Source organism: Caretta caretta, chromosome 1 (genome assembly GCF_965140235.1).
Source record: "Caretta caretta isolate rCarCar2 chromosome 1, rCarCar1.hap1, whole genome shotgun sequence".
Classification (NCBI taxonomy): Eukaryota; Metazoa; Chordata; order Testudines; family Cheloniidae; genus Caretta; species Caretta caretta.
Window position 1 is genome coordinate 228,174,968 of NC_134206.1, and position 23,545 is coordinate 228,198,512.

At 43.2% G+C, this 23,545-nt stretch overlaps 2 protein-coding genes across 5 annotated transcripts in view; one reads left to right on the top strand and one right to left on the bottom strand.

Moving 5' to 3' along the window:
• Positions 1-18,443, bottom strand: part of RIBC2 (RIB43A domain with coiled-coils 2) — a 106,753-nt gene extending 88,310 nt beyond the window's left edge. For all 4 annotated transcript variants that reach the window (XM_048824791.2, XM_048824780.2, XM_048824771.2 and 1 more), the window contains exons 1-4: positions 18,159-18,443; positions 11,577-11,658; positions 7,825-8,169; positions 6,983-7,101 (exon numbers count right to left, since the gene is read on the bottom strand). In XM_048824791.2, the coding sequence (XP_048680748.1) occupies positions 6,983-7,101; positions 7,825-8,169; positions 11,577-11,658; positions 18,159-18,275 (663 nt within the window). In that variant the 5' untranslated portion in view covers positions 18,276-18,443. The remainder of the gene's footprint in view (positions 1-6,982; positions 7,102-7,824; positions 8,170-11,576; positions 11,659-18,158) is intronic.
• Positions 18,444-18,763: 320 nt separating this feature from the next.
• SMC1B (structural maintenance of chromosomes 1B) overlaps positions 18,764-23,545 on the top strand; it is a 64,852-nt gene continuing 60,070 nt past the window's right edge. The window contains exons 1-2 of the mRNA XM_048824849.2: positions 18,764-18,983; positions 21,093-21,281. Of these exons, the coding sequence (XP_048680806.1) occupies positions 18,875-18,983; positions 21,093-21,281 (298 nt within the window). The 5' untranslated portion in view covers positions 18,764-18,874. The remainder of the gene's footprint in view (positions 18,984-21,092; positions 21,282-23,545) is intronic.

The window sequence follows — 23,545 nt, forward strand, 5'->3', positions numbered from 1 at the left end:
CACAACAGAAGTCCAAGTTTAGGAATCATGCTAGTGGTGGGTTTCTTCCTTTGTATACAGCCAGACAGGAGAAGCCTGGGACTTATATGGAAAGCTCGGGGAGGGAGCAGGTCAGCCACTGTGTCACTTGGCTCAAGATTAAGGATACATAGTAACGCCAAAGTCTCCTGCATTGACAGGCAGCTGCATTTTTCAAAGGATAATTTGGCTTTTGTTCCCCATACCCCACAACAGAATTTTAAAAATGTTATTAATTCTGGAAAAAACAACAAAAAAACAGAAGGGGGAATATAAACTGGCAAGGAGCTTAGATCAATAGAAGTCTTGGGAGGACACTCGTCTTTAAGATTTTTAACTCTACCCCAAAGTGATAGAGGAAGGCTTCCCATCTACGTAAATCCAAAGCGGTGTGTGTGATTAGACTGAAATTAATTTTGACTATTTATTTCATGTTTCTAAAAAAAAAAACTCCCAAGTACCTGATTTCTGGCTGCTACCAGAGAAAAGTATTATCTAAAAGTGCACTAAGAGCCTCTGACTTGTGCTTGTTAACGTTGTACCCTGAGATTTTCCCAGACAATTCAATAGTTTATAAATCATCATCATATAAGCATATTTTCATCCCCATGGACCCTATTTTTATACTCTGGATCCCTCGGTGTGCTCTAATTTGTATTGCCAATGGCTCTAAAGTCAAATTAAATAGGAGGAGGGAAAGATCTGTCTAGTACCACGATGGAGATTGAAAGGAGGGGAAATGTAGTTATTGGTTACAACATGGGAGCTAAAATTGGAGTACAAAAGTCTAATCTAGGAAATGAAAGAGACCAGATCCAAATTTTTGTAGGGTGAAGAAAAAATACCTCCAATTTACTCTATCAAAGGCTTTTTCCATGTCCAGTGACAGAACAGCCATCAGCTTCAAGGGGTTAGCACACTGATAAACTGACCCAGGGTTTGCCTTACCCATGTCTCTCTTGTATAAAACTCACCTAATCTGGGTGTGCTATGTACCTCACTACTTTTTCTAATCATCCAGGTAGAATTTTAGAAAATATTTTAATGTCAGAATTGATTAAGAATATTGGTCATCTGGGTCAGCTTTAAGGATGGCTGAGATTAGGGCTTCATTCATTGAAGGGGGCAGAGTACTTCTGCCAAAAGCCTCAGTGTATAGTTCAGCCAATTTTGGAGCCAGTTGGCTTTGAATTGGGCATAAAATTCATCTGGAAAGTAGTGTATGGCCAGGGCCTTACTTGATTTCATGTTGCCTAGGGTAGCCATAATTTCAGAGGTATGGAATGGGAAATTGAGCCAAACTTTTTGTTCTTCTGCTGGCTGGGGGAATTGCTGATTTTGGATGTACTCATCAAGTAACTGATCATCAGGGATCTTCTTCTAAATACAAGCATTGGTAGAATCTGGAGAATTCATTAATAATTTTTTAGATTCGTGAGTATCTGACACTGACTTGAGTGAAATAAGTGGGATTTTAGCTTTTAATGAATTCATTCTAAGTCTATATGCTAATAATATCCCCACCTTTAAATGCTCGATTCCCAGCATGCCTTGTTTTCATTTAAACAACGCAAATTCAGCCTGAGCTGAAATTATTTTATTAATTTCATATCTGAGACTGGTTACATCTCAGTTTATCCAAAGAGGGGTAATCCGCATAGTTGAGTTCTGCCTCCTTGAGCTGTTCCATTAGTCATCAGCTCAGTCTCTTTCTGTGGAAGGAATAGGATATTATCCTGCCCTTTAAGTCATTTCTTCCCCACAAGCTTTTTCAATTATATCTAGAAGTAAAGAGCAGTATTAACCGCCATCTTCTGGTAGCCTAGTTTTTCAGGAGACGAGAGCTACAGTATCACAGGGGTGTGATCAGAGATTATAATGGCTTTTATATAATTGTTAATAACACAGCTACCAAGCTACCGGTTGCCAAAAAATAACTATTCTCTGAGTGTGTAGAGGTGAGAAAAAAGCAGTCTTTACCTGTAGGGTGCTGCAGTCTCCTTATGTCCTTTAAATCCAATTCCTCCATCTGGATAATAGTCTGCCTAGTGGAGGATGGGGATCACTGAGATCTGCTTGACCTGACCAAAAGCAGTTCTAACACTTGTTGAAGTTCCCCCACTATAATCAAATTTTCTAGGAAGAAGTCAATTTTGAAAATAACTAATTGAAAAAGGAGGAATCATCTCTGTTGGGGTCATAGATGTTTACAAGAGTGTATAATGTCAGCGATGCAAACTTTAACAATTAAGAATCTTCCCTACGTGTCTTATCAGTGGATAGGATTTGTGTGTTTTCAGGTTTTACTGAACAGGATTGACACTCCTGCCCCCAGATTTGGCTGCTTAATTACTAAAAACATCATTACCAATCCAGCCTTTTTAAAGCTTTTCGACCTCAGACTCAATGAGGTGGGTTTCCTGGAGGAATATTATATCCACTTACAGCTCATTAAAGTGAGACTCATATTTTTTCCTTCTTATACAGTTAACATTCCTTTTTATGTTCCAAGAAACACATTTAAATAAATTAGCCATGGGTACTCACAGGGGGAAGTGTCCCAAAAAACATCTTAGTCCATGCCCACTAAGACTCAAAGGTACAGCAAGAGTGAGAAGTCCAGGTTGAGGAATAGAAGCGTTCATAAGGCTGAGACACGTGGCCAGAAAGGGTTAAGCATCCTGCAGGATAAATTACCCAAATTCAGCCTTTAGGGACATATTGGTAGATAATCTTTTTGTGTGTTTACATATATTACTCCTAGGGGAATTCTGCACCAAAAAAATAAATAATTCTGCACCGAAAAATTAAAATTTCTGCGCAAAATATTTTAAAATTCTGCAAAATAATGCATATTTTATTTGTTAAAATAATATAATCATGCTGGTTTCAATTATTTTGGTAATTTATTTAAACTACAATACAATGGATGAAGTATGGGAGTGGGGAACATTGGAGGAAATCCCCAACCCCCTCTGCCTAATAGTAATATAACTAGAAGTAAAGGGTCAATAGTAGCTATTAGTCAACAAATATATACAGCCATATGCTCAGTGTTACATCACTGCAACTGAAGAGCAAGTGAAGGCTGGGGAATCAAATTCACAATTTATATTAGCTCCTGACTATCTCCAGAAAGGGCAGTAGCAAACAATTGATGGAGCACATTTTGAAAGGAAATTTTTTTAGTCCAAAAATGTACATGACTAATCACCAAAGCACCACAAACATTTATAAGGCCACACTGTCCTTTACACCACTGACAATGTAAAGGAGCCTTACAATTTTTACGCCTGTGTTATCCTCCTGGGGGATTCATTAAGAACAATGGGAACAATTCACTAAGAAGGCAGGCTGATACATTCTGCTTTGCCTGAGGGGACAGAACCTGCCCCATGCCTACCTCACCAGAAACACCCCAAAGCTCTGCCCCTCCACGCTGAGCATGCCACAATAGCGAGCGAGAGGGACAGTGTCTCCCTCTCACACATGACTGCCCAGCCCTCCCACCTCAGCAGTGCTTTATGTCTCTACTAGCTGCTCCAAGCGCCCAAACCAACCTGCCTGCACTGCTGGGGAGGGGCGTGTGACCGCTCTTGTGACTTCCCTTTGCTTCCCTGTCAGAAGTCTTTTTTCTGCAGGGAAGCAAAGAAATCTGTGAGAGCCATGAATTCTGTGCATGCACAGTAACGCAGAATTCCCCCTGGAGTAATATATATTGTTAAAGGTTAATGTAATTGAACATTTCCTGCCTATGCTGTATTCTGTTCATTCAGAGATCAAAAGAAAATATTAACATTTATATTAACTGTAAATATAGTGATATCACGGTCTCGATTTCTCTTTGAAGTATACAGCAAATCACCTGTAAATGGTGGAAAACAGGCAATTGCTTTGTTAATCTGTGTAGCTAATTACTGGTGATGCTTAGGAAATAGGTCTACTTCAGAGTCGCAATGATTGCCTATTGTTCGCCTAATAACTCTGAGCTATCAAGAGAAGACCTGGAACTGTATAAAAACCCTTGGGTCCAGATCCTTTTTCTCTCAGATCTGCTTGATACTTTATGCAGGGGAAGCTTGAATCATAAGACTGAGATCTCCAGTCCCACCTGGGATCACCCTGGATATGAACATTGGACTGAATCTATGGATTAATTTTAAGAACTCTTTGCAACTCCAAAGCTCACCATCTCTACTATGAAACTAATCTCAGAACTGTACTCATGTCTGTATGTATACTGATCTTTTTAATAAATTTTAGTTCAGTTAATAAGAATCGGTTGTAAGCATTTATTTGGGTAAGATCTAAGATATTCATTAACTTGGGAGGTAATGTGTCTGATCCTTTGGGATTGGTAGAACTTTCTAATATGATGAATAAGATTTTCAGTAATCCTCATCATATTTGACTTGGGTGTCTGGGTGGAAGCCCAAGGCTGGATTGCTATACTGGGCTTCTGTGCAACCAGTAAGGGATTATAGAAGCTGTTTTCTGCTGGCTTGATAGAATATTGAAATATCCACCAGCTCTGGGGATTATCTGCCCCATTCTTTACAGTTTACCCTAATTGAATAATCTCAGTGTGCCCCCCCCCCCCCGGGACACTGGTCACAAAGGCATTTAGATGGAGAAGAGAAACTAGAGTGGCAAGAGGTTAAGTAGGTAAGAGTGTTAAAAGGAGGTAGTACAGGGGGGTGTAAAACAAGGCAAAGGTGTGAAAGACCAATGCTCTCAAGTCAGAGTGGGATAAAAGATCAGGAAGATAGAGGGGTAGCCAGAATGAACACATCCTCTCTGTTCCACATCAAATGCAAAATATATGAATATGCCTAATCCTCCCCGTTGGTGCTTCCCCGCACAAAAGGCAGGAGATGGGGGGGATGATGAACATTGCTGAATATGTTTTAAATAGGGTTTCTGGGCTAAATGCACATAACTATGCATCGGAGGTTAGAGTCCTACCAGACATATCTGCTTGTGGATCCACTGGAAAAATGAGGGATGAGAAACAAGAAACTACTTTACCACCTCCTATAGACAGATGGGTCCAAAATCCCAGTGTATGGCTCTCTAATGGCCAGCTCTTAAACACACAGGAAGTGAAATAATGCCCTCATCCCTGTGCACATTACCCAATATCTGCAATTTAAATTGAATACTTTACCAGTATGCTGTTCTTAAAATCATTAATTAAGGCAACCCTTCCCACACCCCACTCCTCTTCCTCCTGGAAGAACAAAACCAATGGGGGAAAAAAGCTCATAACCCTTATTAGAAATGGAGTCAAGAGATCTGGACTGATAAGTAACCAACTGCAGTTCATATAGTTTGTTAAGCAAAGTAATCAATATGGTGTTTCAAAGAGCGGATAGGATATAGTTACTATCCCCACGGGAGCCAGGTTGGTCTGGATTCTTGCTCAGTGAGATGTGTTGTGCTGATTTCAGTCTATGAATGTCTGATGGCTCCGCCTGGCTTTAAATATGGGTATGATGGAAGATATGGGAAGTACAGAGCTGAGATGGGCACTTCTCTGGATCCCCTCACTTCTGACAACAACCACCCAGCATTGCAAGTGTTGAATAGCAAATCCCATGGCAACGTAATTTTGGTTCTATAGAAAAAGCCATAGAATGTAGTTTTCTGCTTCTCCCAGTTTCGAGAAGTTAAGGGCCTGGCTATCCACCTTCATCTGAAAGAGAGCTTGGAAGGCTATAAAATAGGTCAGTCCTTTCTCCTTGGCCTGCTTCCTTGACATATTTAACAGGGCTCTTTTTTTATTACCTCCTGGCTGTAGTTGGGAAATATCACTATCTATGCCCTTTCCATCTCAGGTTTCCTTTTTCCCAGGCTTTATTATTATTATTTAAGAATGGATTCTTTCACATTGTATTTTAGAAAATTTAATATAAATGCTTGGCTTGGAATTAGTTGAGGGTTCGGTGGCTAGGAGCAGTGGGCCCTTTCTATATTCAGCTCTGTCTGGGTAGAAGGAAAATCTTAAGTAGTGTCTTATACAAATTCTACAGATCCAACCACCCTCAAATTATTTCTTCTGGATGGCCTTACAGATCAATTCTATTTTTCAGCTTTTGGATCAGACATGTTTGGTCTGCACTGATCATAATAGAGTTCATATTGTCTTCTAAGGTACACATTCTAACTTCTGCCTCCCTGATCCTGGAGATTAGCCCCTGCAAACTGACCTGGTGTGCTGCAGTTATGATTTAAATTTCAGAGATATTCTCTGATACAGTGGTTCCCAAACTTTTGAACTGGTGACCCCTTTCACATAGCAAGCGTCTGAGTGAACCTCCTTAGAAATTAATAACACTTTTTAATATTCATATAATATAACATTCATTATAAATGCTGGAGGCAAAGCGGGGTTTGGGGTGGAGGCTGACAGCTCACGACCCCTCACGTAATAACTTCCTTACCCCCTGAGGAGTCCTAGCCTTCAGTTTGAGAACCCCTGCTGATATTTACAGAAGCAGGATCTGTTCTTCAGCTATCTGCTTTATCATATTGTAGACTTGCTGCTTCTCGAATGGTGCCATGCTGCCCTGCAAAGGGCTATCAGAGACCCTCCGATTCTTCACAATTTCTGGTGAGTCTGGGGAGTTTAAAACCAGATCCATCTGCTACTGTGATGTTAAAGAGCAGGATGAGCCACGCAGAGACAAAAAACTGTGGTGTTAGTACAGTGGATATTGACAGATTTTAGTGAGGCTGAGCAAAAGCTCCAGATCTAGGCAGACATTTTCCCCTGCTGGCTCCTGGATGCTGGCAGAGGATATCTTTAGAGAGGTACATAAAACATATTTTCTGATTACTAAAACAACACTGGAACTTAATTGCTGACAAATCTTTGTGGCAACATCATTACTCATTGTACTTTGTTATATGACTTAAAAAAAATTGCTCAATTCCTTCCTCTTTATAACCAATATTAATTTACCTGAGTTCTATTAAAATCCTTGGTAGCTGCACAAACAGCTTGTCTGGTTTCTACGTCTTTCCTTTGTAGTTCCATGGCTTTTTGATCTAGGTCTATCCTGTTCTTGTCATGGAGATCCTCTAAATTAGATTAAAACAGAATTTAGTTGATAAGGCTTATCATCCATGCATATGTAAATGTAATTTTAAAACAGTTGTTGGTTGATGAACTATTCACATATTAAACAGAAAGACATCTCATGTATCCCTTTCCAAATTCCATGGTTAAGGTTTATTATAGAAGGTTTAATGAGTCAATAAATTAACATATCAAGGAATCCAGGTTAGAAATGTAAAAAATGAAGCAAACTTTATTTAATACTTGTTTGTTCAAAACTTGTTTGGACAAAGTTTTTAAAAAATATTGTAACTATCCCCAGAAAACACTTTTTTCAGGACAGAAACTAAAAAAATAAATCAGAGCTTCATTTTATCTATTGTAACATTAGTATAAAAGCATAACAAGTACCTTGACTTCATTGAATTAAACGTTCAAAATACACAAGCTTTTTTTAAAAACCACCCAGTCTCTTCATTTCAGGTGTATAGGGGAAAAGAAGATTAGAAATTCATGGGATCATCATAAGTTCTCAATACAAGTACTTTAACTGAGACATTAAAACAAGTTTATTTTTGTGAGTCTGCACAGGATATCTGTGTGAAGTTAAAATTCCCACAGCACTTTCCCTATATCACAGATTGGCATAATGGGCTATTCTACAGTTTTGCAAATTATTCACAGTAGAATTTGTTTAAAAAACAAAACAAAAACATTAAAATCAAACTTCTACCTTCATTTGTTACCTGCAAATTTTTGGTCTGCTAATGCATTCTTCCAGTCTCTCTGTTGCTGTAGAGACCATTCTCTTGACTGCTCCTTTTGAAATTTCACTCTCTGATCATAGTTTAAATCTTCTCCTAGAAACTTCTGCAAGCCAGATACAGTACATCGAGGGTCACTGTCAGAGAGGCGAGCAGGAGTATCCTTCTTCAGGGCCTGTGGGTCAGACAAATCAAACTCACGCCGAGTTTCTGGCTTCTGAAAATTCTGTTGAAACTCAGTGACAGCTTTGTTTAGGTTTTTGATGTCTTGTTTCTGTCGTTCTTCTAACATGCAGATGATCTTGTCATTTTGCTTCATTTCACCAGCTACAAAAAGGTTATAAACAAGGTAAAACTACGAGATTCAAAATGTACAGGGAATTGTAAAAAATGAAGAATGTGATCTTGAAAAAAGATTAGAAAATAAATCTTTAAACTACTAGACTTAAGTCATTTAGGAGGTCAAAGCTGGTAAATGATTTTTCTAAGATGATAGGGCCATTCAGTTATAAAAACTCTCAATTGTTAATCACCTTTGGCACCAGAAACTTGCCTGAAAATATAATCAAAATATACATAAAATAAAGACAGAAGATAAGACTGCTAATAAATTTTGTTGTAGCATATCAATCCTAGGTACTGTGGAGCAATTCCTCAGCATCTACTACTAATTTGCAGTAGTCACTGAAACACAATTACTTATTAGGAACACAAGAAACTATAAAAATAACAATCAGCACTCTAAAATGATGTACCACCAATGATATAGCTTGGAAAAAATATTGGCAAACACCATTGCTTTTTAGAGAATTTGTTAATTACCGCCTCCAGTTCAAACTTTGCAACTGATCCTGTCCCACAGAGTACACAGTCTAACTGTTTAACTATAACTCACAAGTATATACCTGTCAGAATGCATATGTTCTGGAAGTTTCCTATAGGGTCAAATTCTGTTAGATATTGTGAGTCAATGCCTGCCAGGAAAATCATGACCAGCAGCAGCTGTGCAGTGCAGAAGCTGGCTACTACATTTTGGCACTTCTTGAACCCATAGAGAGGTTACTCTGTGGGCCCTTTGCAAATGAAACCATCGAGGGGCATTCCAGCCACAGTGGGCCATGGTGCAGCTTAGATGTCAGGGGATGTGCTCAGCATGATTATGTATCTGTGCCCTGACTCAGCAATGGCTCCTACTCACAACCCTGGTTTAGATTATACATGTTTCTATCAAAAACAATCTATATACTGATGGCTGTCCATAATGAGCACCTCTAGGAGCAAAGAGATATTGCAATGCATGTGCTTCAGTGGCACAGGTTCTATTAATATTAGCAGAACTGTACAACCTTCCCCAAGTGAACTGATGAGTATACCACACTCCCGAATCGGATTAATTAAAATACACTTTCCTAATGGCATGTAGCATATACATGATGCAATATAAAAAAAATCCAAATATAAAGAGTGAGCTAAATCCTGAAGACCTTATTGATAGGAAACTCCCATTGACTTAGGCGGAAGTTTTACCCAGTGTGGGGAAAAAAAATTTCCCGCTCAAGTGAAGACAGATATTGTTTCAAGGGTGATATAGAAAAATAAACAGGATATACTTTCTATGTCTGAATTAAGAGGGAAAAACAATCAGTCATGTGCTCACATATGGACAAGGTTTATGAAATGAATTTACATTTTGAAACTAAATGTGGGACAAGAAAAATACAATTTTGCTCAGATAACTATTACCATTTTAGTGCATACGTATCTTTATTTGCTGATACAGCAGTAAGTGATTCCTACAGCATAGGTTTTCAAAATGAGTGCCTAAAGTGAGGATCCTAAGTCTGATCCTTTAAAGTATTATGCATAAGTAAGACTAAGATTTTGTCATGCATATTTTTAGTAAAAATCAGACAGGTCATGGGCAATAAAGAATAATTCATGGAAGCCCGTGAATTTATCCGTGACTTTTAATAAAAATATGCATGACAAAATGGGGAGCTGCGGGGTCCCCATACTATCGCTGGGGGACCGGCTGGGAGCTGCAACGGCCCCCCCTCTGCCCATGGCTCTGAGCTGCGGTGCACTCTTGCTGCCCATGGCGGCCAGGAACTGTGGGGCACCCCCACCATCCACAGCAGCTGGGAGCTCCTGGGACACTCTCAGCAGCTGAGAGCTTGGGGCCTCGCAGTTCCCAGCCACCATGGGCAACGGGGGGACCCTGCAGCTCCCAGGTGCTGTGGGCTCAAGTCACGGAGGTCTCTGGAAGTCACAGATTCCGTGACCTCTGTGACAAATTCGTAGCCCTATGCATAAGCTTAACTTTACACACAGGGTTCACTGGGACTTCTGATATGCTTTAAGTTAAACTGATTTTCAAAAGGGCTGAGAAGCCAACAGTTCCCATTGTCTTCTACTCCTGGGGGAATTCTGCACCAAAAAATTTAAAATTCTAAACATAATATTTTAAAATCCTGCAAAATTCTGCATATTTTATTTGTCAAAATAACACAATATAATTACACCAGTTTCAATTATTTTGGTAACGTATTTCAAAATACCTGTCAGCAAGGATGTCTGTAATATTACGGACAATGAAAAAGATTCAGGAAATGTTTTTTGTCAAATAGATTCCTTACGAGGCATATAAATACAGAACTTTGTGTAATGCATTTAAACTACAATACAGAACCATGTCCCCACCGCCCACACCAGAAGCAGTGCAAAGGCTTGGGGGAGTCAGGGGTAACTGAGGAGCTGAGGGAAAGGGAAAGAGCCTGTGAGTGAACCTGGAGGGTTGTTGGGTGTGGGTGGGAGAAATATGAAACAGGTTTTTTGGGAGGGCAAGGGGGAATTGTTAGGGAGCCTCCCCCATGCAGACTCTGGCTGACCCCTGGCCTTTCCCATTCAGTCAGGCACATCTGTCCCCATGTGTCCCTGCACCCTCCCCCCCGCCCATCTTCCTCCACCCCCACTCAGACACCCACTCCCCATGTGTCCCTGCACCCGTCAGCCCCTCTTCCAATCACCATGTGTCCTTGTACCCCCCATCCCATGTCTCTGTGCCCCCACTCAGGCATCCCTCTTCCCCCATGTGTCCCTGTACCCCCACTCAGCCACTCCCTCCCCCATGTGTCCCTGCATTCCCTCCCCTTGTCCCTGTGTGGCTCTGTGCCTCCACTCCCATTCAGCCACTGCCCCAGTGTGTCCTCCCCCAATAGCCCTTATGAACCCCAGTTTGTGACCCCCCCCCAGCAGCCCCATGTGTCCCACGCTGTCTGTCCCCTCATATCCCCTGTCTCTTGACCTGGCCCCACCGACGCTGTGAAGAAGTTATCCTCTTCCCTTTCCTATCACAGCTGGGGATTGCTCGGGAGTGGCTTCTCTGTTCTAGCGCCACAGCAGCCCCTGGTAGGCAAAAGGCATAACTGCAGCAACTTTCTGGCAGAAGTTATTGTCTATGGGGAAAAAAAATTATGCACAGCACATCAATTATGCGTGTGCGCAGCTGCGCAGAATTCATCCAGGAGTAGTCTTCAGGCCACTTATAGAGGTGTCTAATTTTTAGTACCCATTTTTAATATCTTTGCCTACATTTCCACAGCAGCAAATACTCAGGAAAAGACTGGTGGAAACATTTAAAAAGGAGAAAATGGTGAGAAAAGATCACAAAACAGAGTACAAATGTTTACATATACCAATACAAAATTGTATTATTTATATAACAATAAATGTACCAATTATTTCATGTCGTGCTTTCTCATTTGCCTCTTGAATCTTCTTATCATTGATTTGAGTATCCAAAGCATCCTTATCAACCTATTACAATAAAAAAATTAAGCTCTGTAAAAATTATTTATTCTATTGAAAATATTTAAAGTATGTTTACAGGCTTTAGTCCAACCTTTTATATTAAAATGTCCCCTTGAGCCAGAAATGAATGAATTTGCCTTGCAAAATTATAATTTTAAACAGCTGTGAATTATGTTATTGCCAGTGAAATGACTTTAATGGTAAATTACAGGCACTTTACTATTTAAAGTATGTGGCTGCAAAAAGAAAATCCAACAATAATATTTCTGTTTGTTCATTTCATTCTAATAGCAACAGGTACATTCTTATTCTGAAACAAAATAACATTACAAGGTTAGGTTGAGCTCCAATACACTAGATGAAATGTTTCTTCCACTGTAGAGGGCATTCCTACTTAATTTACTTATCTTTCATCCATTTACATATATTAAATAGTTGTAAAGGTTTTTGACATTCACATTATAATAGAGTTATAATAGTTTTCAGTTGTAAAATCTACCATTTAGCCTCACACATCTGTTGGAGGCGGAGGTGGCAGTAAGAGGGAATTTTCAGCCTTCACAGCGTGAAGCATTGTGTCTGGTGTTTTCAGCATGCAATTGGGGTTCTGTCCCTGACTCTTCCACAGATTTTCTGTGTGACCTTGGCCAAGTGACTTAATTTCTTTTTGTATCTATAAAAGTGGGATAATAATCCTTATTCATCTTGGTAAAGCACTTTTAGATCCTTGGATGAAAAATGAAAGGTAGTAATTATTATTTTCTATTGGGATTAAGCAAGTGCTCTCAAAACAGATCACAGTAGAAAAGACATATGGTGCGATGCTGCCTAGGGCCACGTCCACACTACCCGCCGGATAGTGATCGATCTATCGGGGATTGATTTATCGCGTCTAGCGTAGATGCGATAAATCGATCCCCGATTGCTCAGCGACTCCGGAACTCCACCACGGTGAGAGGCGGAAGTGGAGTCAACAGGGGAGTGGTGGCCATCGATCCCGTGCCGCAAGGATGCGAAGTAAGTGATTCTAAGTCGAGCTAAGATACGTCGACTTCAGCTACGCTATTCTCGTAGCTGAAGTTGCGTATCTTAGATCGATCCCCCCAGTGTAGACCAGAACTAGGATTGCTGAATATGCTGATTAGGGGAAGAAACAAAGTCTGATCTTATGAAGTATGAAAGCAGCAGAAGTCCTAGAATACCTTCAAATGATAAATAAAGTTCAAAACCATGCAGTACTGGATTCTTAATATAAATTAAGTTATGAGGAAATATTTGGTTAATAAAGTTCTTCACAATTTCTGTAACAAGTTAAGGAAAAATTAAAGATGCTTCCTTTGGTAGATTCTAGGCATAAAATGGACAAATAAAGACTGGACAGATTATACAAATTTCGAACTACTGTACCAGCTATATACCTTCTCTGAACAGTTTTCTCTTCTCCAGAAAATACCCAGAAAAGAACTGCTCCAAATCACGCAGATCTTTAGTACTCATCTGAATAGTCCAGAATGCCAACCTGAGAGCATTTGAAATGCTAGTTATTGCACTAACTGCATGCCAAGATATCAATAGCATTGCAGTGATGAATTATTTGCTATGCTGAGGCATCCAACTGTTTTTCTAATCTGTCTTATAATAATCTTTCTTTATTTGTAATTTTACACCTTATGTGTACATATACGTACTGTGTACATGTTAGTTCATATTCATTTTTGATTTGGTTTTGTATTTGCATTCTTTTAAGAAATTCCTGATGCTGAGAAGAATAAGCTCTAAATTAAATTAGCTCTTCTATAAATGAAAAAAGCTAAATATCTCAGAGCACGTTTACAAAGACTGGGGTGAGCATAATTAACCCCACATTGCAGATGAGGTAAGGTGTGCATAAAGAGGGAAAGTGATTTACCTAAGATCACACAATAAGTTAATGGCAGTTAAGAATAGAAATAAGGTCTCCTGACTCCCATTCCCATGCCAGTGAACCACTCTGTACGCTCCCTGCCCTTTTTGATTCAGTCTCTTTTCCAACATTTGTGGAGTGTTCAGAAGTCAGATACTGGCTTGCTTCAAACTTCTTCAGAAGTAGCAGCTAAACAGAACTGATAATATTAAAATCTATGCCCGTATGTAGTATACAAGCACTTTAAAAATGTGACTGGAAGCACAAATATACTGTATATTTTGTAGGCTTCAGGATCTTTCTACTTTGTGCTATGCTTAATTTCAGAGCACAGGACAACCCCCACTCCGAATGTTACCTTTCACATGTTGAATACAAAAAGAAAAGGAGTACTTGTGGCACCTTAGAGACTAACAAATTTATTTGAGCATAAGCTTTCGTGAGCTACAGCTCACTTCATCAGATGCATTCAGTGCTCACGAAAGCTTATGCTCAAATAAATTGGTTAGTCTCTAAGGTGCCACAAGTACTCCTTTTCTTTTTGCGGATACAGACTAACAAGGTTGCTACTCTGAAACATGTTGAATACATTACACTATTTTAATTTAAACCAACAAAAACATGTATAGAATCCTTTCTTAGGTTTATCTTTCATTTCTTATGTTTGTCTCTCCTGCAAATTGATTCAACATACTAGTGCAAAAGTCTTTGGGCCAGATCCTCAGATGGTACAGATCAGCACAGTTCCATTAAGTGGAAATATGCAGATTTACATCAGCTGAGGATTTATCTTTTAAACTTTTAAAATCATGTAGTAGACATATAAGTCATGGCAAAAGCCAAATGATGAATGTCCCTGTGCAAGAAACTGGTCTTCAGTTGTCTAGTTACTTTACCTGTGTGGGCAAACTGTCCGACAATTGCCAAGTACACGATTTCTTGCATCCTCCTCAGAAGCATCTAGCACTGGCCACTACTGGTAACAGAATACTGGATCAGATGGACCACTGGTCCATCTTATTCCCTTGTAACTAAGGTGACTGTGGCATAAAGGCCCCAGGCATAAATCCAAGGATTTACAGAAAATTTAGGTAAAATTATCCTTCCAATGACTCATTGATATTCAACCTTAACACTCTAAGGATCAAATTAAGACCAGTCATAAACAGGTCTAATCCACTGAAGTCAATGGATGGAAACCGATTTCACCAATTCTGAATCTAGTTTTATGTGATACTAATACAAAATTGTTCATACATTCATAACACTAAAAGAAAAGGAGTACTTGTGGCACCTTAGAGACTAACCAATTTATTTGAGCATGAGCTTTCGTGAGCTACAGCTCACTTCATCGGATGCATACCGTGGAAACTGCAGCAGACTTTATATACACACAGAGATCATGAAACAATACCTCCTCCCACCCCACTGTCCTGCTGGTAATAGCTTATCTAAAGTGATCATCAAGTTGGGCCATTTCCAGCACAAATCCAGGTTTTCTCACCCCCCCACCCCCAGACACAAATTCACTCTCCTGCTGGTGATGTCACTTTGGATGGGCTAACTCTCTACACAATGTGCATGATAATCAAGGTGGGCCATTTCCAGCACAAATCCAGGTTCTCTCACCCCCCTCCCAAAAACCACACACACAAACTCACTATCCTGCTGGTAGTAGCTCATCCAAAGTGACCACTCTCCCTACAATGTGCATGATAATCAAGGTGGGCCATTTCCAGCACAAATCCAGGTTTTCTCACCCCCCCCACCCCCATACACACACAAACTCACTCTCCCGCTGGTAATAGCTCATCCCAACTGACCACTCTCCAAGTTTAAATCCAAGTTAAACCAGAACATCTGGGGGGGGGGGGGGGGGTAGGAAAAAACAAGGGGAAATAGGCTACCTTGCACAATGACTTCGCCACTCCCAGTCTCTATTTAAGCCTAAATTAATAGTATCCAATTTGCAAATGAATTCCAATTCAGCAGTTTCTCGCTGGAGTCTGGATTTGAAGTTTTTTTGTTTTAAGATAGCGACCTTCATGTCATCATGCAATCACAGACATGAAGGTCGCTATCTTAAAACAAAAAAAACTTCAAATCCAGACTCCAGCGAGAAACTGCTGAATTGGAATTCATTTGCAAATTGGATACTATTAATTTAGGCTTAAATAGAGACTGGGAGTGGCTAAGTCATTATGCAAGGTAGCCTATTTCCCCTTGTTTTTTCCTACCCCCCCCCCCAGATGTTCTGGTTTAACTTGGATTTAAACTTGGAGAGTGGTCAGTTGGGATGAGCTATTACCAGCGGGAGAGTGAGTTTGTGTGTGTATGGGGGTGGGGGGGTGAGAAAACCTGGATTTGTGCTGGAAATGGCCCACCTTGATTATCATGCACATTGTAGGGAGAGTGGTCACTTTGGATGAGCTACTACCAGCAGGATAGTGAGTCTGTGTGTGCGGTTTTTGGGAGGGGGGTGAGAGAACCTGGATTTGTGCAGGAAATGGCCCACCTTGATTATCATGCACATTGTGTAGAGAGTTGTCACTTTGGATGGGCTATCACCAGCAGGAGAGTGAATTTGTGTGGGGGGGTGGAGGGTGAGAAAACCTGGATTTGTGCTGGAAATGGCCCAACTTGATGATCACTTTAGATAAGCTATTACCAGCAGGACAGTGGGGTGGGAGGAGGTATTGTTTCATGATCTCTGTGTGTATATAAAGTCTGCTGCAGTTTCCACGGTATGCATCCGATGAAGTGAGCTGTAGCTCACGAAAGCTCATGCTCAAATAAATTGGTTAGTCTCTAAGGTGCCACAAGTACTCCTTTTCTTTTTGCGAATACAGACTAACACGGCTGTTACTCTGAAACCATTCATAACACTGAAGGTTATATACTCTTAATGGCTAAAGTTAGGGCCCTACCAATTTAACGGCTGTGAAAAATGCATCACGGACCATGAAATAAGCCCTTCCTCGTGAAATCCCATGTCCCCTTGTTCCTAGGAGTGCCCCACCAAAGGGAGCTCCTAGCTCCAGCTGAGCTGGGGAGGGACAAGACTTGTCCACCTCCTGCACAGATGCTCGGGGGTGAAGGGGGAGAGAAGGGGGAGTGACCAGACCCATCTCCAGGTACCTCCCCCTGCTGCAGGACACTCTGGGACTGGGCAGCGGCCCCAGGGGTTCCTGCAGCTGAAGGAGACTTGTGGAGTTGGGTCCGGTCTTCCCTGTGCTGCTGGGAGCACCCCAGCAAAGGGGGCTCCTAGCTCCAGCTGGGGAGGGACAGGACAGGAGGGTGGCAATCCAATAACCCCCACAACAGGTTTGCGACCCCCCTTCCCACAATCCATTTCTGGGTTGGGACTCTCAGGGTTACAACACTATAAAACTTACCAAGTTTCAAATCCTGTGACTGTGAATTTGACAATACTGAAACGTGAATTTGGTAGGGACCTACCTATAGTACAACTGAGGCTTTCAAAGGACTACAAACATAATTTAGCCTCATTGTACCTATGTAAGTTAGTGAAGTCCCCCACCCCACAAAAAACAAAAACAAACTGGAAGAGACAGACATATAATGGGTCTGATTCTCAGTTGTCAGTACCTTGTGCAGTTATTTACAGTAGTGTTGCTACTTTTCTAATTTGGTAGTGTCTTACGCCCACCTTCCACTTGCTCTGCACTAGTGTAAATGACTACTTAAGGTGCAGGGCAGTGGGGAATCAAGCCCTACAGACATAAAGGTATGTTTACCATAGGGAAAGACTTCAGCAGCTCCCCACTACCTCATCCCTGCTGTATAGCCTTTCACTGACACGAGTAGATACACACCGCAGTGTGGACACTGCCTCCTTGTCACTGTGGCGTGTAGCTACATACACCTAACATGCCACCGCAAGTAGTGTGAGTAGCGTAAACGTAGCCTAACAGGGCCGGCCCACAACATTTTGGCACCTGAGGCGGGGAGCTCAAATGACGCCCCTATGCCCCCTCGCTTGGGCCAAAACTTTGAAACTCTGGGTCCTACTGGCACCCCCCCCAAGTCTGGCACCTGAGGCAGTCGCCTCAGTTCGCCTCATGGTAAGGCCAGCCCTGCAGCCTAAATATGCACCCACACAGGGTCTGATTCGGTTTCCATTAAAGAAAGCTGAAGTTTTGTCCTTGGTTTCAAGGGAAGCAGGATGAGCTACCCATATAAGAACTGCAGAGGTAATCTTCCAACCCTGGAAATGTTGAGTGAGAGGCTGTCTAAATTGGAGTGCCTTCTAAATGTGAGTCCACCCAGCATGCCTCGGTGCTTCCCTGTCTATTAAAGGGGATAAAGACTCTCACCTTTGTAAAGTACTTTGAGACCCCAGGGCAAAACCCCCCACACGGTCACTCCTGGGTTGGGTATTTCTGGTCCCTGGAAACCACGTTTCCAGGTGCTTGTGGCCTTTGAGTCCCGATGTATGATCGTTCATTTAATCGATCCCCGTAGAAGTCGGCACCCCACAGTCCCGCGCGGTAGTTTGGGTCAGTCCGCCTGCCCGCCCCTAGACTGCGCCACGAGGCGGCAGCCCCCCACCGCGCTCCCCTGGCAGGCGCACCCCGCTTACCCCGGCGGTCCTGACTCGGGCGTTGAAGATGCGGCTCTGCCTGTGCAGCTCGCCCTGCCGCCTCCGCTCCAGCGCAGCCGCCTCGGCCAGGTCCCGCTGCAGGCCCAGCTTGCGCATGGTGCCCGCCGGGGGCGAGGTCCCACCCAGGCCGAACCACGACGATCTCCCGGAGCCCTTATTCCCCACCCCGGGGCCGAGCACCGACCTGCACCGGGCGGCCCAGCCCCAGGCCGCCGCTGCCGCCGCCGGGCGATGTCAACAGAGCAGGTTGCTACGGGAACGAGGCCCCCGCCCCGATTTCCGCGGTCGTATCCCTCTCCCCCTTGGCTCCTCCTCCCTGGTCCCGCGCCCCTCAGAAATCTCGCGAGGCAAGCCGTCCTTTCCCGCGGAAACTGGCACGCGGCAGCTTCGCCTCGGTGTCTCGCGCTGCGTGGTCCCGCGCCCCTCAGAAATCTCGCGAGGCAAGCCGTCCTTTCCCGCGGGAACTAGCACGCGGCAGCTTCGCCTCGGTGTCTCGCGCTGTGTGGTCCCGCTTTTGTGAAGCCGCAGGTTGCCTGAGGGAGGCGCGCGGCGCGGAAGGTGCGCGTGACACCTGTCTACCCCTGCGCGCGCGCGCACCCCCCCCCACATATAAACCAACTACTAAGAGGAGGGGAGTTTCGGACATTAACGGCCGCCGTCCCCTCGGGGGTCCCGGTTCGCTCCACCCCGCGGGGATGGGTTACCTGAAGCTGCTGCTGCTGGAGAACTTCAAGTCATGGCGGGGGCGGCAGAGCATCGGCCCCTTCATGAAATTCAACTGCATCATTGGGCCCAACGGATCAGGTAGGGGAGGCCAGGCCACAGCCCACTGGGCTCCGGGGCTTTGCTGGGCGGGGCCCAGCCTGGGGATAGGGCAGCTACCCCACCCTGGGATAGTGACTCCCCTCCTGGCCAGACCCCAGAGGAGTGGTGGCTGCAGCTGCCCTGATCCCACTGGCAAAATGCCAGTTACTCTGCTGGACCTGCAACATCCAAACCCCAGTGTGGACACAGCGCTTGGGGGGGTCTGAAGCCAGGGATGAGCTAAAGAGGCCCAGCCCTAGCGTCTATCCAGCTCGTTTTAGAGAGGTAGCCTGAGCTCTGCAAGCTGGAGTTCATCACACTGGGTTCACACTTCCTGTCGCTTGCTGCGTAGACATCCGTAAAGCAGGCCTTGTCTGGCTGCGTGGTGGTGTCCGGCAACCCAGGGTGCATCCCCTCTAGACAAAAAGGCCAAGTCAGGGCCTTGTCTTCACTGATGACAGGTGTGTGTTTACCTCAGGGTGACTAACACGTGCAAGCTGTTGCGCTGTCAAATTCTAGTGCAGGCAAGGCTTTACCAGCCCCAGACTAAGTTGTGGGGTCAGTCCAGGCTTGGGGTGCTGATCTTGCCCGGCTACCTCAGGGCAAACACAACAAGGGCCTTGTCTCCACTGGGGGTTTTGCTGCGAAATAATGATTGTGCTCTATAATCTCATTGGGGGAAAACAAAACAAAACCTTTCAAAGCAGTGAAGATAAAGCCTAAGGTAGTTATCACTGAACTCAGCCTGACCTCTACCACTTTCTCTACTCAAAACAAACTTACAGTGGTGCAAATTTCTCTATTATTATTACTAGTAGACAGTGCAATGTAGACACAGCCTTACACATCCTCTCCAGTTGGCGCTGTTGGGAATCACAGCACGGATCAAGCCCTGATAGCTGGATCTGTTCTTGTTTTGATCACATTTGGAGGAAGTTTAACTTAAGTGATAGTAAAAACGTGGCCATGCATTGTTTTGCATCACCTACCACAGCTCAACCAATGGGAGATTTTTTTGTCAGGGACCTGTGTAGAAAAAGCAGTAGACGCTATAACAGTCTTATCCAAGGAGAGAGAGAGTTGTCCAGTGGTTACTGCAGGGGCTTAGGATTTGGGACATTTGGGTTCGGTTTCCAGCTCTGCCATTGACTTATTCGGCTCTTGATTAAGTATCTTCACCCCTCTTTGCTTTTAGTTTCCACATTTAAGCTGTCTGAGAAATGCAAAGTAGTATTGGTTAATATTTTTCATTGCTTTAATTTAATTTTATGTGTTAGTGGATCACTCCAACCCTGTCCCCCACTGTTTCTAATGTTCAAAATATTGAGTGAAGTTTTTCAGATTCTCATCCAGTTAAATCAGCATAAATTAGATGAATCAGTAGCCAGAAGAAACTCTGATACTGTGTAATCCCCAACATTCAGTTCAAGAATATTCTTATTTTTTCCCCCTTTTTTCCCCCTCTTCTCCTATTTTGGGCCGGAGGGCAAGAGAGAGGGAGATACAGTGTAATGCTGAAGTAGTGATTCTGGGAGATCAGAAAAATGAGGGTGCTATCATGAATGACAGATAAGAGAAAGGGTGAGGGGAGAAAAGTTTTGGTGGAAAGATAATGTGCTAAGTATTAGAAATATTAGCAGAAAAATTATTCATAATAGTGTAAGGAAATATGAAAAAGACATTATTTGGAATTCAAGAATCTGTAAGAAAGAGTTCTAAATGCATTATGAAATAACGTTATCAATGACCGTAGTATGTCCTGAGCAACTGATATTGTCAGGCAAACTGAAGTAAAGGGGAGAGATTAGACATGCTTAGATAAAGGGTGTATAGACCTGGATGTGTCATAAATTAAGTATGGAATTCAGTGGTGAAACACTTTTATAATAGTTAATCTGTTGCAGACATTGATACTTGCTGTTGTTTGAAATTTGAATTTATAATCATGTAAATCTCTTCTAAAATTTTATTTTAAATAGATGTTTCTTAAATGCATTCATAGGTTCTGGAAGACAACAAAACTGAGATAGAAATAAAAGATTGTAGTCGGCTATTCATACCTATCCAACTCTAAAAAATTAAAAGTTAATGTTTTTGCTCATTTTAAAGGAAAATCAAACATAATGGATGCCCTTAGTTTTGTAATGGGTGAAAGAACAGCAAATTTAAGAGTGAAAAGTGTTCGAGAACTTATTCATGGAGCACATGTTGGAAAGCCATTTTCCTCTACTGCAAGTGTGAAAATAGTGTACTGTGAAGAGAATGGAGAAGAGAAAACATTTTCAAGAATCATTCGAGGTAAGTACACCTCTACCCAGATATAACACGAATTCGGATATAATGCGGTAAAGAAGCGCTCTGGGGGGTGGGGCTGAACTGTCCGGTGGATCAGCGTGTCTGGCTCCGACACGCTGCTCTGAGTGGCGTGTTAAGGGTGCCCGGCTGAAGGACTGGATAAGGGGCAGAGGGTCTCAGGGGAGGAGGAGGTGTCAGGGAGAAGGGGGAGTTGGATGGTTCGGAGGTTCTAGGGGCAGGGCTGTCAGGGGATGGGGAACGGGGGGGTGTTGGGTAGGGTGTGGGAGTCCCGGGAGGCCTGTCAGGGGGTGGGGGTGTGGATAGGGGTCGGGGCAGTCATGGGACAGGGAGCAGGGGGGTTGGGTAGGGTCCTGGGGGTGATTAGGGATGGGGGGGTCTCTGGAGGGGGCAGTCAGGGGACAAGGAGCGGGGGGGGTTGGATGGGTCGGGGGTTCTGAGGACTCAGTCAGGGGGCGGGAAGTGACTATTAGTAATGGAAATGCTTGAGGCCAAAGCAAGTTCGATGTAATGCGGTTTCATCTATAACGTGGTAAGATGTTTTTTTTGGCTCCCGAGGACCACATTATATCAGGGTAGAGGTGTAGTAGGTTTTGTTTCAAATATTTTCTGTTCGATACAGAAAACTTGCAGTGGAGTATTTATTTTTAAATCTTAAATATATAATAATCTGATGGTACAACATGGGCTAATTAATCCTTTGGAATTAAGCCAATTTTTATAGTACCTTTTCATGGTAGCCCAGTGTTGTAATTATAAGGATGAAAACAGTAACCAAGAAGAAGAGTTAATCAGATGCTAAACAAAATACATGTTAAGTTCCCCCTTGCCCCCCCCCCCCCCATGATTGCCCAACTGTGGCTCTGAGAGTTTACCAAAGGAAGTGAGTTCCATGGGGAATTCCTCTGTGAAAGCCATATTATGGACGAAAGCCCAAATTCTCTGTGCTATTTAGACTCCTAACTTTCATTGAAATCAATGGGAGTTAGGTGCCTAGATACCTTTGAGAATCTGGGCCACGGTTTCCAACACTGGAAGCACTCTCAAATCCAATCCTAATTACTTTTAGGTGAGGTATAGGATTGGTAGCTGTATCTAATGGTCACTGACCATTCCAGTCTTTAAAGATTGACACCTCGAATCCCACATAGAAAAGAAAAGGAAGCCAGTGCAGAGACCTGAGCAAAGGAGATGCAACTGCCCCACGCCACTCAGGAGGAGAGCAGCTGTGTCTGCTCTAGCTCCAGTGCCCGAGTGGACTTAAGGGGTAGTCCTGAGTATGTTATGATAGTAAAGACTGGTAGTAACAGGTGTGGCTAATGCTGTAATGTCCATATTTGAAAATAATGGTTGCATTCTGGAGATCATAGAATCACAGAAATGTAGAGCTAGAAGGGACCTCGAGAGGTCATCTAGTCCACCCTCCATTTTGAAGCAGGATTACCTAGACCATGTTTAAGCTGTTCTTAAAAGCCTCCAATGATGAGGATTCCACAACTTCCCTTGGTAACCTGTTGCAATACTTTGTTAGGGTATGTCTACACTACGGAATAAGATCGAATTTATAGAAGTCGGTTTTTTAGAAATCGGTTTTATATATTCGAGTGTGTGTCCCCCCACAGACAATGCTCTAAGTGCATTAAGTGTATTAACTCGGTGGAGTGCTTCCACAGTACCGAGGCTAGAGTCGACTTCCAGAGCGTTGCACTGTGGATAGCTATCCCACAGTTCCCGCAGTCTCCGCTGCCCATTGGAATTCTGGGTTGAGATCCCAATGCCTGATGGGGCTAAAACATTGTCACAGGTGGTTCTGGGTACATATCGTCAGGCCTCCCTTCCCTCCCTCCCTCCGTGAAAGCAAGGGCAGACAGTCATTTTGCGCCTTTTTTCCTGAGTTACCTGTGCAGACGCCATACCACGGCAAGCATGGAGCCTGCTCAGGTAACCGTCACCGTATGTCTCCTGGGTGCTGGCAGACGCGGTACGGCATTGCTACACAGTAGCAGCAACCCATTGCCTTCTGGCAGCAGACGGTGCAGTACGACTGGTAGCCGTCCTCTTCGTGTCCGAGGTGCTCCTGGCCATGTCGCCTGGGAGCGCCTGGGCAGACATGGGCGCAGGGACTAAATTTGGAGTGACTTGACCAGATCATTCTCTTTAGTCCTGCAGTCAGTCCTACTGAACTGTCTTATGGTGAGCAGGCAGGCGATACGAATTGCTAGCAGTCATACTGTACCATCTTCTGCCGG